Source organism: Pseudorca crassidens, chromosome 11 (assembly GCF_039906515.1).
Source record: "Pseudorca crassidens isolate mPseCra1 chromosome 11, mPseCra1.hap1, whole genome shotgun sequence".
In the NCBI taxonomy this organism is placed as follows: domain Eukaryota; kingdom Metazoa; phylum Chordata; class Mammalia; order Artiodactyla; family Delphinidae; genus Pseudorca; species Pseudorca crassidens.
This window is the reverse complement of record NC_090306.1, coordinates 70,415,162-70,433,685: the sequence shown is the minus strand read 5'-3', so window position 1 is coordinate 70,433,685 and position 18,524 is coordinate 70,415,162. Positions and strand designations below refer to the sequence as shown.

General features: G+C 35.9%; 1 protein-coding gene across 5 annotated transcripts in view; it reads right to left on the bottom strand.

Moving 5' to 3' along the window:
• TMTC2 (transmembrane O-mannosyltransferase targeting cadherins 2) overlaps positions 1-18,524 on the bottom strand; it is an 862,038-nt gene that overhangs the window by 561,628 nt on the left and 281,886 nt on the right. For all 5 annotated transcript variants that reach the window (XR_010932514.1, XR_010932515.1, XR_010932516.1 and 2 more), the window contains one exon: positions 16,837-16,958. Coding sequence is in view for 2 of the 5 variants with exons in the window: in XM_067697476.1 (XP_067553577.1) it covers positions 16,837-16,958 (122 nt within the window). In the remaining 3 variants the exon portion in view is untranslated. The remainder of the gene's footprint in view (positions 1-16,836; positions 16,959-18,524) is intronic.

Below are 18,524 nucleotides of genomic sequence, written 5' to 3'. Positions count from 1 at the left end.
GGCATTATCACAGAATAAGATTCTCTCTTTCTCTTTCTTACTGTAAGAGAAAATGCATAATGTCACAAGAAGATGTGGGTCACTAACAGGAAAAAATCGAGTACAGAGGTGACATGGAGATGGAAAATACAAAGTCTGAACTTCTTTGCCTCTAGACAGAAAATTTAATAGTGGTTCAGCTCAGGGCTAAATTATCACTGTCAAGATCTCAGACCCTCTTGACCTTGGTAGGAAAAATGTGCCATGAAGGCTGCATAGAACTCATTAGACATCAACTTCCCAAATTGTCCTCGTCACAGTCTGCTGTGTAATTGACACCTGAGTCGACAGGTTTATCTGTGAGATTCAAGAAGGGCTGAATTGACACTCCCAATCACAAGAGCATCTTTAAAAGTCATGCGGAAGTCTATAGGAGGGTGGTGGAACACTCCTTGCATGACTGCTATAAATACAAAGCAGCCTTTGGAAGAAACATATTGACCTATTCAACTTCTAAAAATGGAATACATGTGCACGTTGGGGTATATGGTCCCATGCCATGAAAAACACGAACATGGCACTTTGAAGACTTGGGGGAAAATATAAGCTATTAAATTACTAAATCATTTAAAGTGGTATTAATTTTTCAATAAGCATAGATATGTTATAAAAAGAGAAGCAACAGCATAGAGGAAAGATTGCGGGCTTAGGAATCAGGTAGGCCTGAGTTTGATCATCTCCTCAAGAACGATCCCTAAAATAGCCGGGCTACTTGGGCAAATTGTTTAATGTCTCCAGAAATTCAGCACCTTATAGAGAAAAGATGATACCTCCTGATAAGGTTTATAACTGAGACAGTACATGTCAAGCTTTTACAACAGCGCATGGTATATAATAAGTGCTCAACAAATGTAAACTGTCATGATGACTGTGCAACAGGAACAGCAGTAGCTCTCATGCAATATCTTAAAAGGATTAAACAAAGTAAAATACATTTTTAAAAGCATAGCACAGCAACACACTGTTGGCACTCAAAGAAAAAGTTCTCCTCCTAACTAGACCTCTTATACCTAAATCCATTTACTCAAAGGTGGCTCATGGAAGTAGATGACTATTTTTCATGTATTTTAAGCAGCATTCTTGTAACACACCTACATTAAGAACTTTGTGATCCCAAATACTTTGCTAACAACCAAATTATCTCTTGTTCTTGAATGTCTTAGAATATCACAGGCAAAAATTGCCTTTGAGTTCAGAGAATTTGAAGAAAAGCGAAAACAGGGAAAATACTCGAAACTGAAGTTACAGTGAAAAGTACTTACGACCACTTCTGATCAAACTGGAAAACCCATATAAATACTGGCGACAGTTTAAGAATATATTTCCCCTTATTCAGAAATATGTACTTTCCAAAAGGTCCATTTTCATTTTGAAATCTTGACATGATTTGGCAAGCTCATGTTAACTAGTTAGTGTGGCTTAAGCTGTTACCAATCTTAGAACAATAAGAAAGTAGAAGAATTATAGCTGATTCTTCACTATTCAGATACCTGGTATTTCCTGGAAGCAAAACTTGAGTTAATCAAAATATCATTTTATTCAGATTTGTCCTTCTTCACACTTCTTTTTCAAAGTAAATGCCAAAGATTATCATATTAATATTTTTTAATTTTGTTTCTAAAAACATAATAATGAAATAAGAAGTACTGGATAGGCAATGGAGGGAAAATAAAAGGAAGTACAGACAACACCCAGAGAAGACATTATTTTCAGCAAATAGCTTTTGTACTGAAGGATAAGCAAGAAACAGAGTAGAAAAGACAGTTTTTGGTGTTGCTGGACTGACTAGATTAATGATCAAATGAAGTTAGAAAAGCATAAGGAGACTAAGTTAAGTGCCTAAACAAGGGTCACTTAAAATAAATCATACTACCTTTAAGAAAGATTTTATACAACAGGAAATATTCAGTCTTTCTGGGATAGTGACTGCTTTAGATTTGGGCGGCTTACAAGAATAATAGTAATCCATTCATTTCACAAATATTTGGATATCTGAGATGTCATTATGAAAAGAAAAATTCCTCAGAGTTTCAAATAAAGATTTCTTAAATGTCTTGTAGTACAGTAGCTATTTTACTATTTGTTTCAAATTGAATAAGTGAGATTGTGTTAATATTTTCTAACATCACAAGTGAAGTTCAACAAAACTATAGCAAAACCATGAAAAGAAAAGCTTCCTTCTTTTATAGTCATCATCAGTGTAAATTCAACCTAATCAGTTCTCAGTGAAAATATTTCATATTGCTCGCCAGCCCAATCAAATTCATGTATCAAGCTGACTCTTCAACTAAAATTATAGATATTATGATAGTTTATATAAAAGATATTATTATTCCTGGCTGCCATACATGATACTCAATAGTTAAAAAAACCCAAAAACCAAAGGATTATCTGTATTTTATTGTACCTGTCAGAAGAGCACATATTCATTATCATCACTATCACTGTTCGTGAAATTCTACAAAGTCCCCTGAAATGAATGATTTATATTATGCACTCTACTGAGATTGCACTCCAAGGCTATCAGAGCAAAACAGATAGCCAGAAGATCATGCTACACTATGTCACCAAACAGAAAAAAATAAAGGAATATATTCAATTTTGTGTTTTTTCATTTCTATCTTTCAACAGTAATCAGGATTTCTATATTCGTAGGATTACCATATCATTTTTACTGAGACAAAAAAAACAAAGAAATTTCACTCCCCAAAATGTTGTTATCCAATTATTTGACCCTTTAAATTCACTCTTTAATCCCTTTTTAAGGCTGAGGACTTTGACATTTTTAACCAACAGAACAAAAAATAAGTTCTTATATTTTTTATTCACTTGAAGCTACTTAAAACATCACTTTTTTTCTCCTTCCTAATTACTTGTATAACCCCCTTGCCATTTATTCCTTCAAACTTTTATTGTTCCTTTCTCTCACCCTCTCCTTCCTCCATGCAACAGTGAAATAATGTGTCCAACAAATAGTTATTGCTGTACGAGACCCTCCCTTGGCATCTGAAAAACGTGAGTAAGACCGAGCTGCTCTCAGTCTAGTGGGGAAGACAGACATGAAAACGACTAACAGTAACAGAAGGTGATGGAGCCACTTTCATGAGAGCACAGATAACAGAAGAATCAAGTCAGTGGGGAAGGGTAGTGATGTGTCAGTGCTATGCCCTGACAGAAAACTTTTATGTGAACCGGGCCAATCTCTGCTTCAGAGTCATTTCATCTACATTCACCCAATAAATATTTATTGAATAACTATGTGCCAAGCGCCAAGCTAGTAATAGTAATGAAGAGACAGGGTCTCTACTCTCACTGCCTACAAAAAGCAACCAACAGTAATACATTAGTATTCAGCTATCCCAGATATTCACGTGCAATAAGAACCCTGGAAGAGAAGCATGAAGGCTGCGTGGAAGAATCAGTCACTGTTTTATGGAACGTAGTGTTAAAGATGAAACTGGATGGATGGATACGGCTTTGCCAAGTGGAGATAAAGGAAAAAGATATTCTAGGCCAAGGCAGCAAGCGGCATGCTTGGAAAAGACAAAGAATGAATAGATTCTTTCTTAACATACTTAGGGAGCCATTAGAAGTTTAATATTGTGGGGGGATAATGGCTGATGAGGTTTAATGAGAAAGGCTGTGGCCAAATAATAAACCATGTTCCATGTGACACAAAGACATAAAGATTTTACTGAATAAGAATCATGATATTTTTCTTACTGTTAATTGCTAACAATTATTGAGTCCTTACAACATACACACCTGGCAGTATTCTAAATGCTTTTATAATACATTTAGACTCACTTAACTTCTGGACCCTCTCAAGAAGGAAATACTTTTGCCCTCATTATACAAACAGGCAGAATAAGATAGAGAGAAGTTAAATAACATAACCAAGATCACTGAGCTAATGAGTGGTAGAACACGCGAGGCAATCTGGAGCCAGTGTTCATATATTACGGATGCATCCCCTCTAAGGTGATGGAGTGCTAACGGAGAAGGGAGGCAAGCTATGTGATCAAATATCTTTTTCTAAACATCTGTTTCTATACCTTTGAAATACTAAGAAAATAACTACTGAGCATTTACTACATACATTATTCTTCGAGCCACAGGAAAACAAAACTACACAACACATCCCATGAATGCCTGCAATTCCCAGTATATTCAGACATAGATTGAGATAAAGAAACAGAAATAGAGAGACAGTCACAGTCAAGATCTGCTTATCTGATGCAGCAACCAATGGAGCCATGAACAGGTAGGCATACTTTAAGTGGTACTTTTGATGACTTGTTGGAGGCGGACTGTGGACTAGCTTGAGAAATTCCTGAAGGCCAGTCTTGAGGGGGCAGGGGGGGTCCCACTCTTTCATGGTCTTTATTTCCAAGAACCCGACCAGGTTCTCATAGTGGAGAACCAAAAAAGATCCCCTCCTGGTGAGGGCAAGGGAAGAAGAGTAATCCTTGTGAAATATATCCAGAGCCTTCTCAATAACAAAGGCCTGACTCTCCAAGTAAAAGACTTTACTAGAGCCTTTTAAAAAGCTGTGGCAAAAAGGCACTCTCTGACTTCGCCCTCCTCTGGCCTTCTTGTCTCATCTAAGGTGGTGAGGGGGGGTAGCTCTACAAGCAGAAAAACGTGTGAAGGTCATGGGACAGAGACACAGGCTGAATCAAAGACTGAGATTTAACTGAACGGTTATAGAACATTCTCCCTCCACCATACCTAACACCCCCACGACAGGGCTCCAGTATGATAATACTGAAGTATACCTGAAACAGCTTCAAGACACACAGTCTCTCTGAGAAAGAGTATTAAGGAAAGCCTAGCACCAAGATGGAGATAAAAACAAGGACACTAGAGAAATTTGAAGCTGCTAGCACCAATAGCTACAACAAACACTAAACAATGCTGAAATCCCAGCCAGATTAACATAAATCTTCATATTAGAGGCCTAATAATTTGAATTCCTATTACAAATTCAACATAGCCAACATGCAACAAAAAAATTACAAGGCATGACCAAAGGAAAGAAAAACATAGTCCGAAAAGACAAAGCTAGCATGGGAATCATAATAAGATGTTGGAATATGAAACAGATGTTGGAATTGTCTGACAGGGAACTGAAAATACCTATGATTAATATGCTAAGGATTCTAATAGAAAAAGTAGACAACATTCAAGAACAGATGTGTAGGGCTTCCCTGGTGGCACAGTGGTTGAGAGTCCGCCTGCCGATGCAGGGGACACGGGTTCGTGCCCCGGTCCGGGAAGATCCCACATGTCGCGGAGCGGCTAGGCCCACGAGCCATGGCCGCTGAGCCTGCGCGTCCAGAGCCTGTGCTCCGCAACATGAGAGGCCACAACAGTGAGAGGCCCGCGTACCGCAAAAAAAAAAAAAAAAAAAAGAACAGATGTGTAATGTAAGCAGAGAGAAATTCTAAGAAAGAATTAAAAGGAAATGCTAGAAATCATAACAGACATGAAGAATGCATTTGATGGGATCAACAGAAGATTCAGCATGACCAAGGAAAGAATCAATGAGTTTGAAGATAGGTCAATATAAACTTCCCAAACTGAAATGTAATAAGAAAAATGAATGAAACATACAGAACATCCCAGAACTATAGGAAAATTTCAAAACATGTAACACGTGAGTAACTAGAATATCAGAAGGGGAAGAAAGACAAGAGGGCAGAAGAAATATTTAAAGTAATAATGATGGAGAACTTTCCAAAATTAATGAAAGACACCAAACCATAGATTCAGAAAACTCAGAGAACACTAAGCCAGATAAATTCCAAAAATAATAAGCCTAGGCAGAGTATGTAAAAACTGTAGAAAACTAAAGGCAAAGAGAAAATCTTAAAGTCAGAGGGGAAAAAAAAAAAACACCTTACCAATGGAGCAACAAGGTTAAGAATTTCATTGGACTTCTAATCAGAAACCATCAAGCAAGAAGACAGTAGAGTAAAACACTGAAAATGTTGAGAGAAGAAAGAAACTACAAAACTAGAATTTTATATCCAGCAAAATTTTCCTTAGAAAGTGAAGTAGAAATAAAGACTTTTTGGACAAATAAAAACTGAGGGAATTCACATGATCATCTCAATTGATGCAGGAAAAGCATTTGACAAAATTCAATAACCTTTCATGATAAAAAACACTCAAGAAACTAGTAATAGAAGGAAATTATGTCCTATAGCTAACATCATATTCAACAGTGAAAACCTGAAAACTTGTTCGATGGGTAATGAGTTTCAGTTCTACAAGATGAAAAGTTGTTTTGCAAGATCTGTTGCAAAACAATGTGCACATAGTTAACACTACTGTATTACATACTTAGAAATGGTCATGATAGAAATTTTTGTTTTCTTTTTTTACTACAATAAAAAAAATAAGGTGAAAAAAAACAGAGAAGGAAGAAGCCTTTGGTAACAAATAGAAAACAGTTACAAACCTGGTTGATATTAATTCAAATATATCAATTATCACTCTAAATATGAATGGTCTAAATGTACCAATTAAAAAATAGAGATTGTCATAGTGAATAATGATAATAATAAAGGGCCCAACTATATGCTGTCTACAATAAGTCTACTTTAAATATAAAGACGCTGATCGGTAAAGCAAAGGGACAGATATAGATAAACCAGGCTAACACTAATCAAAAGAAAGCTAGAGTATTAATTTCAGACAAAGAAGACTTCTGAGCTAGGAAAATTATTACAGTTTCTCCCACACTATTTGCTTACTTAATTTTTTCTAAGGAACACCTAGACGTGCTAATGTCTATGGAATACACTCGGGGAATGTATTTTGTACCTTCTGGGAATACTGCTTTAATAGAAACTATCAAAGCAATAATGGCAGTGGTAAAATCTTCTTGGTACCCTTAAACTTCACCATATTTGAAATTCCCCATCTTATAATCAAGTAAAAGCAATCCTTGTCATGTAGCATTACTATTTGAATCAGCTTTGTTATAATTAAAAGGTATCAAATTTAGTAAGTGCCATGTATACACAGTTATTTATATAAATAGGTTGAGAACTGTTGAAGTGGTGAGGGGGAGAGGATGGAGGACCCCTCTTCCATACAAGTAGAAACAGAGTGGAGAAGATAATTACCACTTGTGGCAAATGCACATCCTGGGTGGAAAGAGAAAAACAGACACCTTCAGGAAAACTACCTTTAGCCAAAGCAATAGATTTCAACTTAATCCTTTACCTCTACTGAGGTAATCTCCTTGAGATATGCAAAGATACCTTAAAATAAAATACTCCTGATCAGTAATTTTCTGCTTAAAGTGAGTAAATTTCTGATTCAAGCAGATGGAAATTCTGTTCTTCTTCTAGCTAGTGTTGTTTCATCCCCCCAAATGAGAAATAGAACAAACTTTACAGTGGATAATATCTTTCAGTTCCATTGCTCAGGGACAAAAATTTCCCAGACTGACCATTACATCTACCAATTACACTACCTATTTTTCCATTATATGGCATTATAATACATGGCATTATTTAATGGCCAGTGCCCATCTTAAACCCAGTGCCACATGGTTAATGTCAAAGGGACCAAAGGGTCATATTAAGTGTCAATCCTCCTGCATGTTACCATCTCTCACCTAAAGTACTGTTACTACAATGCACACTGAATTACAGTGTCAGCTCAAGAACGTACGCCATCCTGTCACTTTTGACAAAGAGCCTCAATTACACCTCAGAAATAAGAGTCCTGCAATTTTAAGTCTTTTAAAGGAATTATGCTTTTCACTGTGAGAAGAAATAAATACATTTATTAAATAAATTTGTAGGCCGGTATGTGCTCAGGTGTTCTGGCTTCAACTCACTATCTACCAGTTAAAAGTTAACCAGGTAAAGGTCAGCAGTCACTTCACTCAGGCATCTGACCTCGTGCTCCCCTTCAGTTTGGAATATCATAATGTTTCCTTCAAGACTTAAAATACAAGAGAAACTATACACCATAAAAGGTACATCATGTAAACCGTATTTAAATTAAAAATTCAACTTTCAACTTCACTATTACTATTTTCTTGTTACTTCACATATATAGATACCTAAATCCTTTTTTGAATTATCCATGTTAAAATTCTTCTTTAATTTAATGATATACATAGAAGTTGTCTTTTCACTTCAGAACTGCATTATAAGAAAATCTAAAAACTGAATAAAGATTTTCTTTAAAAATCAATTTTTACACATTTTGAAGTTAGGCGTTTATGCGCACAAGGCAACATATATCCATATTTGATCATAATTAACAAAAGGTTAAAGAGAAATTTAAGTACAGCTTTCAGAAAAACCGAGTATAATGCAAGAGGCTTTGGACACAGGTCTGAACCTCTGTGAACCACAGTTTCCTCATCTCTAGAGTAGGTACCTAGATCGTGGGATTATGTGAGAAATATTAGAATAGCATATTCACAATGTCTAGTTTACTGCATGATAAAGAGTACGAGCTAACTACAGGAAATACTGTGATTAACCTGATCACAGAAGCGGCAGGGTCAGGGGCCACCCTGTAGGTAATATTTAATTCTTTTTAGGAAGGAAAGCAAGAGATGAGGATTGATGTCAAGGGAGATAGGAAATGAATGAGAAATTCAGATGGTCCTAGAAGCTCAGGTCTCAGGGAAAAAAAAAAGTTGAACTCAGAATGAACTATTGTTTGGAAGAAGTATAATTTTAATAAAAAACTAAGGATAAAATCTACAAGTCTGCAGATGTCATGCTTCAGGCTGCTGAGGCCCAAGCGGCCTCATATGCAATGTAGATGAATATAAGGGGGAATGACCAAAATGTCATGGGTTTGTAAACATGTTCATGGATGGGCTGATAAACCTATTTACGAGGCTGCAAAAATGAAAACTGTCACATCTTAGAACACACGTGGCTTCCTTTATATATATGCCTTTGTGTGTGTGTGTATATCTGTGTGTATGAATATATGTATACACAACCAGAGGCTACAGGAAAAAATAGGCAACTTTTTTTTGTGAAGTGTTGATCCAACCCCTTGGGAGGAAAGATACTTGCTTCTGAAAACGTATGCGGTCAGTACCACTGTTTTCAAAGGTAAACAGGGGCTTAGACAAGGATGCTGTTTTAACAAGGAAAGATACTCAAAATGTCTTCTATTAAACAATGATCGAACTAGGAAAATATAAAACATAAATTACAAACAGAGTTTAGCTCACATTAAAATGTGTTCATGCTTGATTACATGACAGGAGAGTCAACATGATGTAGCAGAAAGGATAACAAGCTGGAAATCGTGACGCCAAGTCATTTCGTGTATCAATGGGCTCATGTAACAAATTAAAGGACTGCAAAGTGGGAGAATAATACCTACTAAGTGGTGTGGAATCCCATGCCTCTAATAAAAATTAAAAAGAAAACAACATTAAGGTACCTACATAATTATCCTTTCTGAAACAAAAACTATTTCCACCAGTCTTAAGCATGGTAGCCCACCACTGAAGCAACTATAGATAGTTGTTATAATTTCCCCTAAAGAGAATACACTGAGGTCTTCTTGAGACCAAAGAAACGCCCTGCTGGTCTTTGTATCACCACTGTTTATTACAGAACATGACACAACGTTCAGGTTCAGAAAATGTATATTGAATTCAGGTTTTTATAAAGGATTGCTTTTTTAGAGTCCTGCAAGAAAGCCAAGCTATATTTAAGGGCATACGGCTTCTCCAATAACATGGGATAGCAGAGTCCTGGGGGATTTTGAGGCCTGAGTCTGCTGGGCTATTTATTTATTTATTTATTTTTGCTGGGCTATTTAAATTGCACTAAATGTTAACTACAGACCAAATACAGAAACCAAACAAAATAACAATGAAGTTTAAGTTAGTTTCAAAGCAGCAGCATCCTATCTACCCCTAAGTAAAAAGCTAACATTTCTTTTCAAACATAGCATCATGATATGTAGATATAAAGCAGGTAGAATTATTCCACATGACCTTCAATGACTGAGAATTTGAGTATTTTGATTTTATTATTTCTGAGAATATTATTTCTGAGCATAATGTTACTTCCGGCAAAAGAAAATATCTGTAACAATGACTTTTAGTAACTGACATAAAAAGCAGAATAAAACTCTGGAATACTTTGGAGATACTTGGATTCCTAGGTCACTCAGTGGCAACAAATAGTGTAATTACAAGATCGATTCTATAAAGATACCTCAATTAAAAAAAAAAGATTGATTCTGTATATCAAAATGCATAAAAAAGAACTATCAGATTCATTATGCTTCAGAGTAAAAATAATACAATGATAACGTCCAGAATGCTAAATCATTTAGTTTAGATGAGGCAATTTCATATAAAATGTTTAGCTGAGCACTATATTAAATTAAATTTTCTTCTATATGTTATCCAGTATTTCAGTAGCATGATATATGTGATATATGCCTTCTTTTTTCACGGAATAAATTTGCAACTTCAATGGTATATATCCGTAATAATCATTCAGTGAGAGTCACAGGAAAATTTTTTGTTCCCTGCTCCCTCCAATCTAAACATGACTGTGCAGTGATTATAATAAAACAAAGGAACCTAAATGTTAGTCAACGTGCAAAATGGGAAGAGCTTTGCTTTAAAGAGGAGCAAATGGAAAAATAATCTCAGCTCTAAATAGTAATGATTATGACAAAAGGCCCAAGGAAACACACAGCGCTGCGCTCCAGATAGACTACACTGACACCATTTTAGCCTGGGGTATGGAAATTTTCCATGGAACTTCAAGTACTTTCACAACTGGAGTTTTATGTAGCCCAATTAACTTTGGCTAGACACAGAAATCTGGCTCAGTATTTCCATACAGTAGCCAAAATAAAGGTTTGCTGTATCAAGAATTACTGTCAGAGTCTCCCATATCCTTCCTTCTCTTTTACTAACCTAAATCTGGAAAATACGCTAACAGCCAAGTTGCTTTTATTACAATTTAAGTCAATATTAATTTTACTGGCTCACAAAAACTGTAAAATATTTGGCTGAAATAAACTGAACAAAGACAAAAGGAAGGAGGACCAAAAAAAAAAAAAAATCAAAGTAAGGATGTACACACAACTAGAGAACACACACGGGTTTAGAAACAACTATAAAACCATCTGAAACACCGTAATAATGGAAATGTTATTCCTTCTTTTCTCTCTTAATGCATGCCCGATTTTAAATTCATGGCACTAGCCCTAGGTAACAAAGTTCAAACAAGGAATAAATCAATTTTAAAGACAGCTTGTATTTAGTATTTTAATTGGATATGACATTGGTATGAAAGTTCCATATATTCTAAAGAGATGTCACCCAGGCCCAACTATATGTAACCATGGAGGTTAACAGTGACCCTAAAGCAGAACTAACTATTCTCTAGGGTACCCTGGAACATTTGTGTTTGAGCTGTAATGTAGGACCCCAAAGTGCCAATAGACAAAAGTTAATGTTAAAAGTTAAAAGTTTTGCCAATAGCCAAAACTCTTAGTTAATGACCTATAACGCCTAATAATAAAAATGCATTTACCCATTCAAACTAAACTAGCATTTAGAGGTAATGTCCAAAAATAAGTTATAAAAAATGGGGATGGGACTTCCCTGGTGGCACAGTGGTTAAGAATCTGCCTGCCAATACAGGGGACACAGGGTCAATCCCTGGCCTGGGAAGATCCCACATGCTGCGGAGCAACTAAGCCCGTGCGCCACAACTACCGAGCCTGTGCACCACAACTACTGAAGCCCACGTGCCTAGAGCCCGTGCTCTGCAACAAGAGAAGCCACTGCCATGAGAAGCCCATGCACTCAGTGAGAAGCCCACGCACTGCAATGAAGAGTAGCCCCAGCTCGCCACAACTAGAGAAAGCCTACGTGCAGCAACAAAGACCCAACACAGCCAAAAAATAAAAAATAAATTTAGTTAAAAAAAAAGTGGGGAGGCAGGAGCACTAACTTCCTTTTAGAATCTCTGATCAAGTATAAAAGGGGGGGAAAGCTCCACACAAAATTATTTAATATAGAATGAAAATTAATGATGCTAATTCAGAAATCCTTGAGGACGTATCCAATTCTACTATTTTGTAGCTTATTTATTCTTGGGGACATTCCTTAAATCTGTGAAGTTCAGTTTCCTCATTTATAAAAAGAGGACAGTACTCGTTGTAAAGCTTCATGAAATAACATATATCAATCACAGGCACTCAAGAGATGTACAATCCTCTTGTGACCACCTCCCCTTCCAGGGTCTTAGAAGATTACACTGTATCCACTCTACAATCATGCCACTCTCATTCATTTATTCAGTATATATCATTGGGAATTAGAGTGATGCCTAGCATGGATTAACAAATCTCAATACATGTGTTGACAAAATGAAGGGACTAATGAGGACATGAGAATCAGGCTAGGGAAACAGAAATATTCAAGTCAGGCACCCTGTATACCTTTCACTTATACAGTACTATATGTCAATTATATCTAAATAAAACTGGGGGGGAAAAATGACCTATGCCCAGCCCTTATGTAACTTAACAAGGGAAATGCAAAAGGAGGGTACAGGGATAGTTATCAAGATACTGAAAGCCATATGCTAAAGATATAAAAAGATAAGTTAAGACTTAGTCCCTGTCCCATGTCCAGGGTCAAAAGACATAGATTTATGTCTGCCATTCAATCTAAAATGTGCTATTATAGAGATACTGAAACCAGTGCCATGGAAGCACAGAGAAAGGAAAAAAATAATTGCTTGAAAGACTCAGGCAAGACTTCACAGAGGAAATAAAATTTGAACAGGTAGAGAGAGGAAAGGGACATTTTTGCCAAAGAAATAAAAAAGGATTTGATCTATGGAATTTGTCAGAGCATTCTGGGAAATTCCAAATCTTTTTGAAGTTTTCTAAATACTATAAATACTACAAATTCTTAAAGAAAATTTTGTACAAAAATGCTTTGAGTGAATCATTCCACTGGCTATAATAAAAGCACCAATAATCAATTTTTTGTCTAATTTGTCTCAGAAAAATATAATTCTTTATATGAAGTCCTACTCTATAGTCTAAGTCTAATTTTGTTGCACGTCAGTTTTACATATTTTGCCTTTGGTCAGTTTTGATGGAACAGTAAAAACACAATCCCATTTCTATTCTTCTTCCCTTGAGAGTAATAGCCAATTCCATTTTATAATATTTTATATTTAAAGCGTTCAGAAGTCAAATGTGTGGCATTTTCTACCTTGCCAATTCCATGTTAAGTCAATGGCATATTATCAGGCCAAGAAACCCAAAATTAGACAAAAGCAATCCACTGGGATCAGAAATTTGCCAAATCTCATAATTCAAAAAGAGACTGTTAAGGATGGTTGTGGAGTTTTTGGCACTTTGAGTTTAAGCCATTCCATAATAGGATTTGTATTTCATCTAATCAGCAAATCGGAAACTATGAAAGTTCTCTTGATTGGGGGGGGGGAGGGATTAAAATTTGATTGTAATACATGTCTTTCCTTCCCTTCCTTCCATATGTTTCAGTAAATTAAAACTGCTAAATCTTGTTTTTAAAAATACCTTCTGAAAAATAAAGCAGCCTGGAAAACCATATTTTTGGTACAGGAAACTTAAATAATTCAGGCGTGTAAAGAAGAAGGAAAAAAAATTTTAAAAGACACGTAGTTTCTATATCCAAACTAGCGTCACAATCTAGGTATATTCAGAATTAAGTACATTTAAGCATTCAGTTTTTTTTTTTTCTAAATGATTTTTTTGGCGGGGAGGTAAATCAGGCATTTGAAACTTTTAGATTCTTTGAAGGTGGCCATTTCTCAATCTAATTAAAAATGTTTCCATTTGAATTCTATAAGGACATCTCAAATACAGTAGTTGAGGCCCAAGTTATATATGAATTCCATTCTTATATGGAGCTGTGCGAATTATCAGCCTATCAGAATAGGAAGTGGAACAGGTTTTCATAAGGTAAAATATTTTTTTTCTAACTGATTAAACTAGACATATCATGATCCTATAGATGGCCAAAACGGCAACTTATACCCTCCAATTCTAAGTAATGTTCTTTCCCTTTCTCTGTTCCTTCTTTTCTGGGGCCCCCATATTAATTTATTTCATAATTTCTTCTTTCATATATTTTTTCTTCATCTTTATGTTTAGGTATGAAAACATTTACTCACCTTTATTTTCTTATACTTCAAATGACAATTGTTTTGCCATCATTTTTTTTTTAACTTCTAAAAGCTCTTTCTTGTTTTTTCATTATTTATTTTTTATGGCATCCTGCACTTCACAAAATGCTATATTACCATCTCTAAGGATTTTTTTTCTTTTGTTTCCTTCAGTTTCCTTTTGCTAATCATTTGTTTCAGTTCCAATCTTTTACATTTGAGGCTTTCCTAATATGACTGATGGTCCTTGGTTGCCCATTGTTATTTAAAAGTAATGAAAGCTGAATGAACTCCTTAGGCATAAGTACGCTTTCTAGACTGGAGTCACTTTTGTTTGTCTGGTTTGGGAGCTACTCATTTTCAGGGACCTCCAAAGGTAGGTATACGGAAATCTTTTCCCTACAGTGACTCAGTTTCTCCAGATAAGAATGCAACCATTTCTTGGGAGGGGAGGTGTGTGTACATGCGTTGCTGAGGGGGTATGAACTTTGTGTAGCTTGTGTTCTGTGGGTGCCAGGGGAGCGGTACTGACAATCTGAGTACTCCACTGGAAAACATTCAGTCAATCCTCTTTTCAGTCCCCTCTGCATTCCACCTTTGACTGGGCAAGCTGTTCCTGAGTCATGGAGCTCTCTCACCCAACTGCTCCACCACCGTGAGCATCCCTTCCCCACTTAGAGGTGAGTGCCTGCTGGCTAGCACTGTGCACATGGGGAGAAACTTGACTGCCGCATATGTAAGTTAGAACTGATTACCCTATTTTATACTCCTTAACTCACTCTCTTCTATGCCAGCTGCCGCCATGTCTTGAGTCTCTCCAGCTTTCTTCTCACTGTTATCCCGTTCCAAACTCCCTTTAGATGGTGGTTTACTCTGTTCTGACGAATCAGTTGTAATACCTCTTTCTACTTTCTGACTTCTAAAAATCAGCTTAAATTTCATCTCCCCTCCCATTCTGATTGTTCCTGTGAGGTTATTCCTTCTCAATAGTTTTATTGAGTAAAAGTTTACACCATTTCTTTGTTCCCCAGTCTTTTTGCTCCCCACTTAGTAACTCCTTCTAGATTTAACTGTGTTCTTTCAGAGGACACCTTCAGTAATGTCTTCAGCTAGAGATTTTACTGGACTGACTTTAATTTCTTGGCCTAGGAATTCCCTGATCATTCAAGTAAAGTAAATTCGAAAACCCAAAGCCTGGCAAAGGGAGGATGATAGTAACAAATTCTCTGCAAAGATTTCAGATTCCATGCTGAGATAGACAAACTTTCATGCTGCCCTCTTGTATCAGTATGTGAACTTTTTCTACATTATCCTTTCACTGAGGATATGAACTTTCCTGCTTTATTTAGGCATCTAATTCTTGGCTTTCTGTTGGTCCAAGGTTTTGTCTCTTATTCCAACAAGAAGGAAAACAAACAATAAGCTCCTTCCCATGGGTTGTTGCAACTGGTAAACTATCCCAAATCAGCTGTAGGAACAGCCTACTGTTTACTGTTCCGGTGTTTAGTTACTGCTTCATTTCCATCCCCGGGAAATTCTCTTTCTACACCTTGAGCTCAGCCATGCATTAAGAGCATATCTGTTGTAGTTCATTAGGCATATCTAGATATTTTTTAGTGGGATGTTTTCTGGTTACTTAGTCTGCCTATATAATCTCTTTAGTAACATTTTAGTGGTATCTTAGAATGGATCCATAATACTTTTAAGTGTTTAGCTTATCATCTTCTGTGGGAAATAAAAATGTTATTATTTTAAAATAATTATAAGACACGCTTCTATGAATTCACTTAGCAATCACTTTCCTGACCGTTTGCTCTACGTTTTGCTAGTGTTCATTTGTTTTTAGTAATATTGGAGAGAGATTAAGGGATATAACTAAAATAACACAGATAAGAGATTCATATTAGGATTGAGGCTAGTTGTACCATTTATTAGCTGGGTGAAAAGTTACTTAAATATTTTGAACAATCCCTGATTGTATAAAATAAAAACATTAACATTGCTTTGCGGCACATAAAATTACAGATTTTGTAAGTCACAAAGGTAGAATATCAACAATTTCTTATGCTTCGAATAATACCACTTTCACAGAAATGTGGCCAAGTGAGCTTGTCACATAGTGGGTGGCCAAACGATGGCTCCACTTCTCTTACAGAATGATTTCCAATTAGTAGGAATTCTAGGTGACAGTGACGGACACACACGCAGTTATCTTATATAATGCTGGCTTTTTGGAAAGAATCAGACTCAATTCCACATTATAGCCAATCTGGGGTTAACACTGGCTTGGAGAACATAGTCGTTACACCAATATTGTTATTTTGACAAGTTCATTATATAATCACACATTTGGAGTTCTCCATTTATACATTTCAATTAAGTTACATCAAGGATACATATTTTATCTATGGCAAACCCCATAGCCAAAGGAATGCATTTTTCTATATTTTTCTGTACAGAGTTCTAACTTAGTGTTATCATCATGAAATCCTAACAATCTGGGTTAACTGGCCAGGAACCAGTACCTCAAACCCTATCTGTCTCAGTCTGCATAGGCAGAACCAGTTTCTAAAGGGGGAGAAAGGGAGTTACTCACTGTTAGAGCAAGCAGTTTCCCGTAGGTGAGATGAGCAGGGATGTGGTCCGTCTTGGATCTCAGTGATTCCATATACCAATGCTCTGCCTCAGGGAGCTTGCTTAGTCGCATGTATGCTTCACCTGGCAAGAGAATCATGAAAATCAGTATGAGGATACAGCTTTGCAAGAACATTTGCAACAGATCACATCATCCTGTTTATATTCCACACATTTTCAGATTCTGTGGCAAGTACTCTCATCCGTTACCTCATTTGATTCCCCAAAAGTCACCATCATGTCTATTTCACAGATGAGAAAACTTGTGTTTGGAGAAATTAAGTGAAATGCCTAAAAGTCAAAAATGCAGTACATGATAAAGGTTTGATTTTTTTTTTTAACTTAGAAACATCTAACTCCCAAGAATATGTGCTTTGTCATCATTTCTTCTTTATTTTTAAGGTTGGGTCTTTCTTATGTACAATCATTTGTTCTTTTTTATTCACATTCATTCATTCCTTCAGACACTCAAGTATTTACAGAATAACTACTAATTGGAGAGTATTATGCAGGACCTAGACAACAGAAGTTCAAGGTCCTACCCTCTAAGGTTGACAACCTTGTTGAGAAAAGTAAGATTAAATGAAGGAGTTAAAAATATTTGGGTTTAAGCATTGGTGCTAGATTTTAGTTTTTTTCAGAAATTATTTGCATTTTGTATTTTAATGAGTAAATAAAATTTACCAGTTTCCTTTGGAAAATCCAGTGAATATATGACAGTTATTTAGCACGCCCATCACCATGTGCAAAGCTAGTCTAGGGCCTTTCAGCCATCAGCTGTTACTTTCAAATTACACAAACTTTGCCCACCAAATAGCATTTCACTAACAGCCAAGCAAGAGAAAAAAATTGGAAATAAAGCCAAAAGTGTATCAGTTGCCCGCTTATTATCATCCCCCTCTCCCTTCTATGATCATAGTATGGAAGAATATACACCTGATGGTAAAAGTATATTTTAAGATGATTTGTGTATTTAAGTTAAATATTATAGTTATAATAAACACTGCAAATGTTGAAGCTACTTAATTTCTGAGACCAGGCAACAGACTGGTGACCTGCATTATTTTTCAAGCAGACTTTTATAGCTTAACTAATCATAATTATCATGGCTTTTTCCATTTAGAGGAATAATCAGAGGCTTTCCTAAATGTGCTACCCACACTGGTTGTATATCTTTGCTTCAAAGGAAGAGCTAGCTTCCTTTTATTTTAATCAAATTCTTTTTGCATTAGCACAGCGCTGTCAATAGAAATATGTCTGATGAATTGAATTGATTTGCATCTCCTGACCTTTTGAGTGCCCTTTGCTTGACCGGTTAGTAAAAATATTGGTGACAAATTATATGTAACATGCATAAAAATGTAGGTACCACTCACACACATCTATGTGTTTCTAGTTCTGAGAAAAGTCACTAAACTATATTATCATAAAAATGATAGCTCAAAAAAATATTTTCTTCCTAAAGCTTAAAATGTGTTCGCATTTAAGAAGAATTTGGTTAGATTTAATCAAATGCTCAGGGTGAGATGCAAGAAATCCTGAAGCAAAGACCAAAAACTAGAATAAAATATACAAAATATTCATAGCTGTTAGAGTGGTAGGATTAGGCATGGATTTAAAAAAATTTTTACATGTTTCTGCGATAATTAT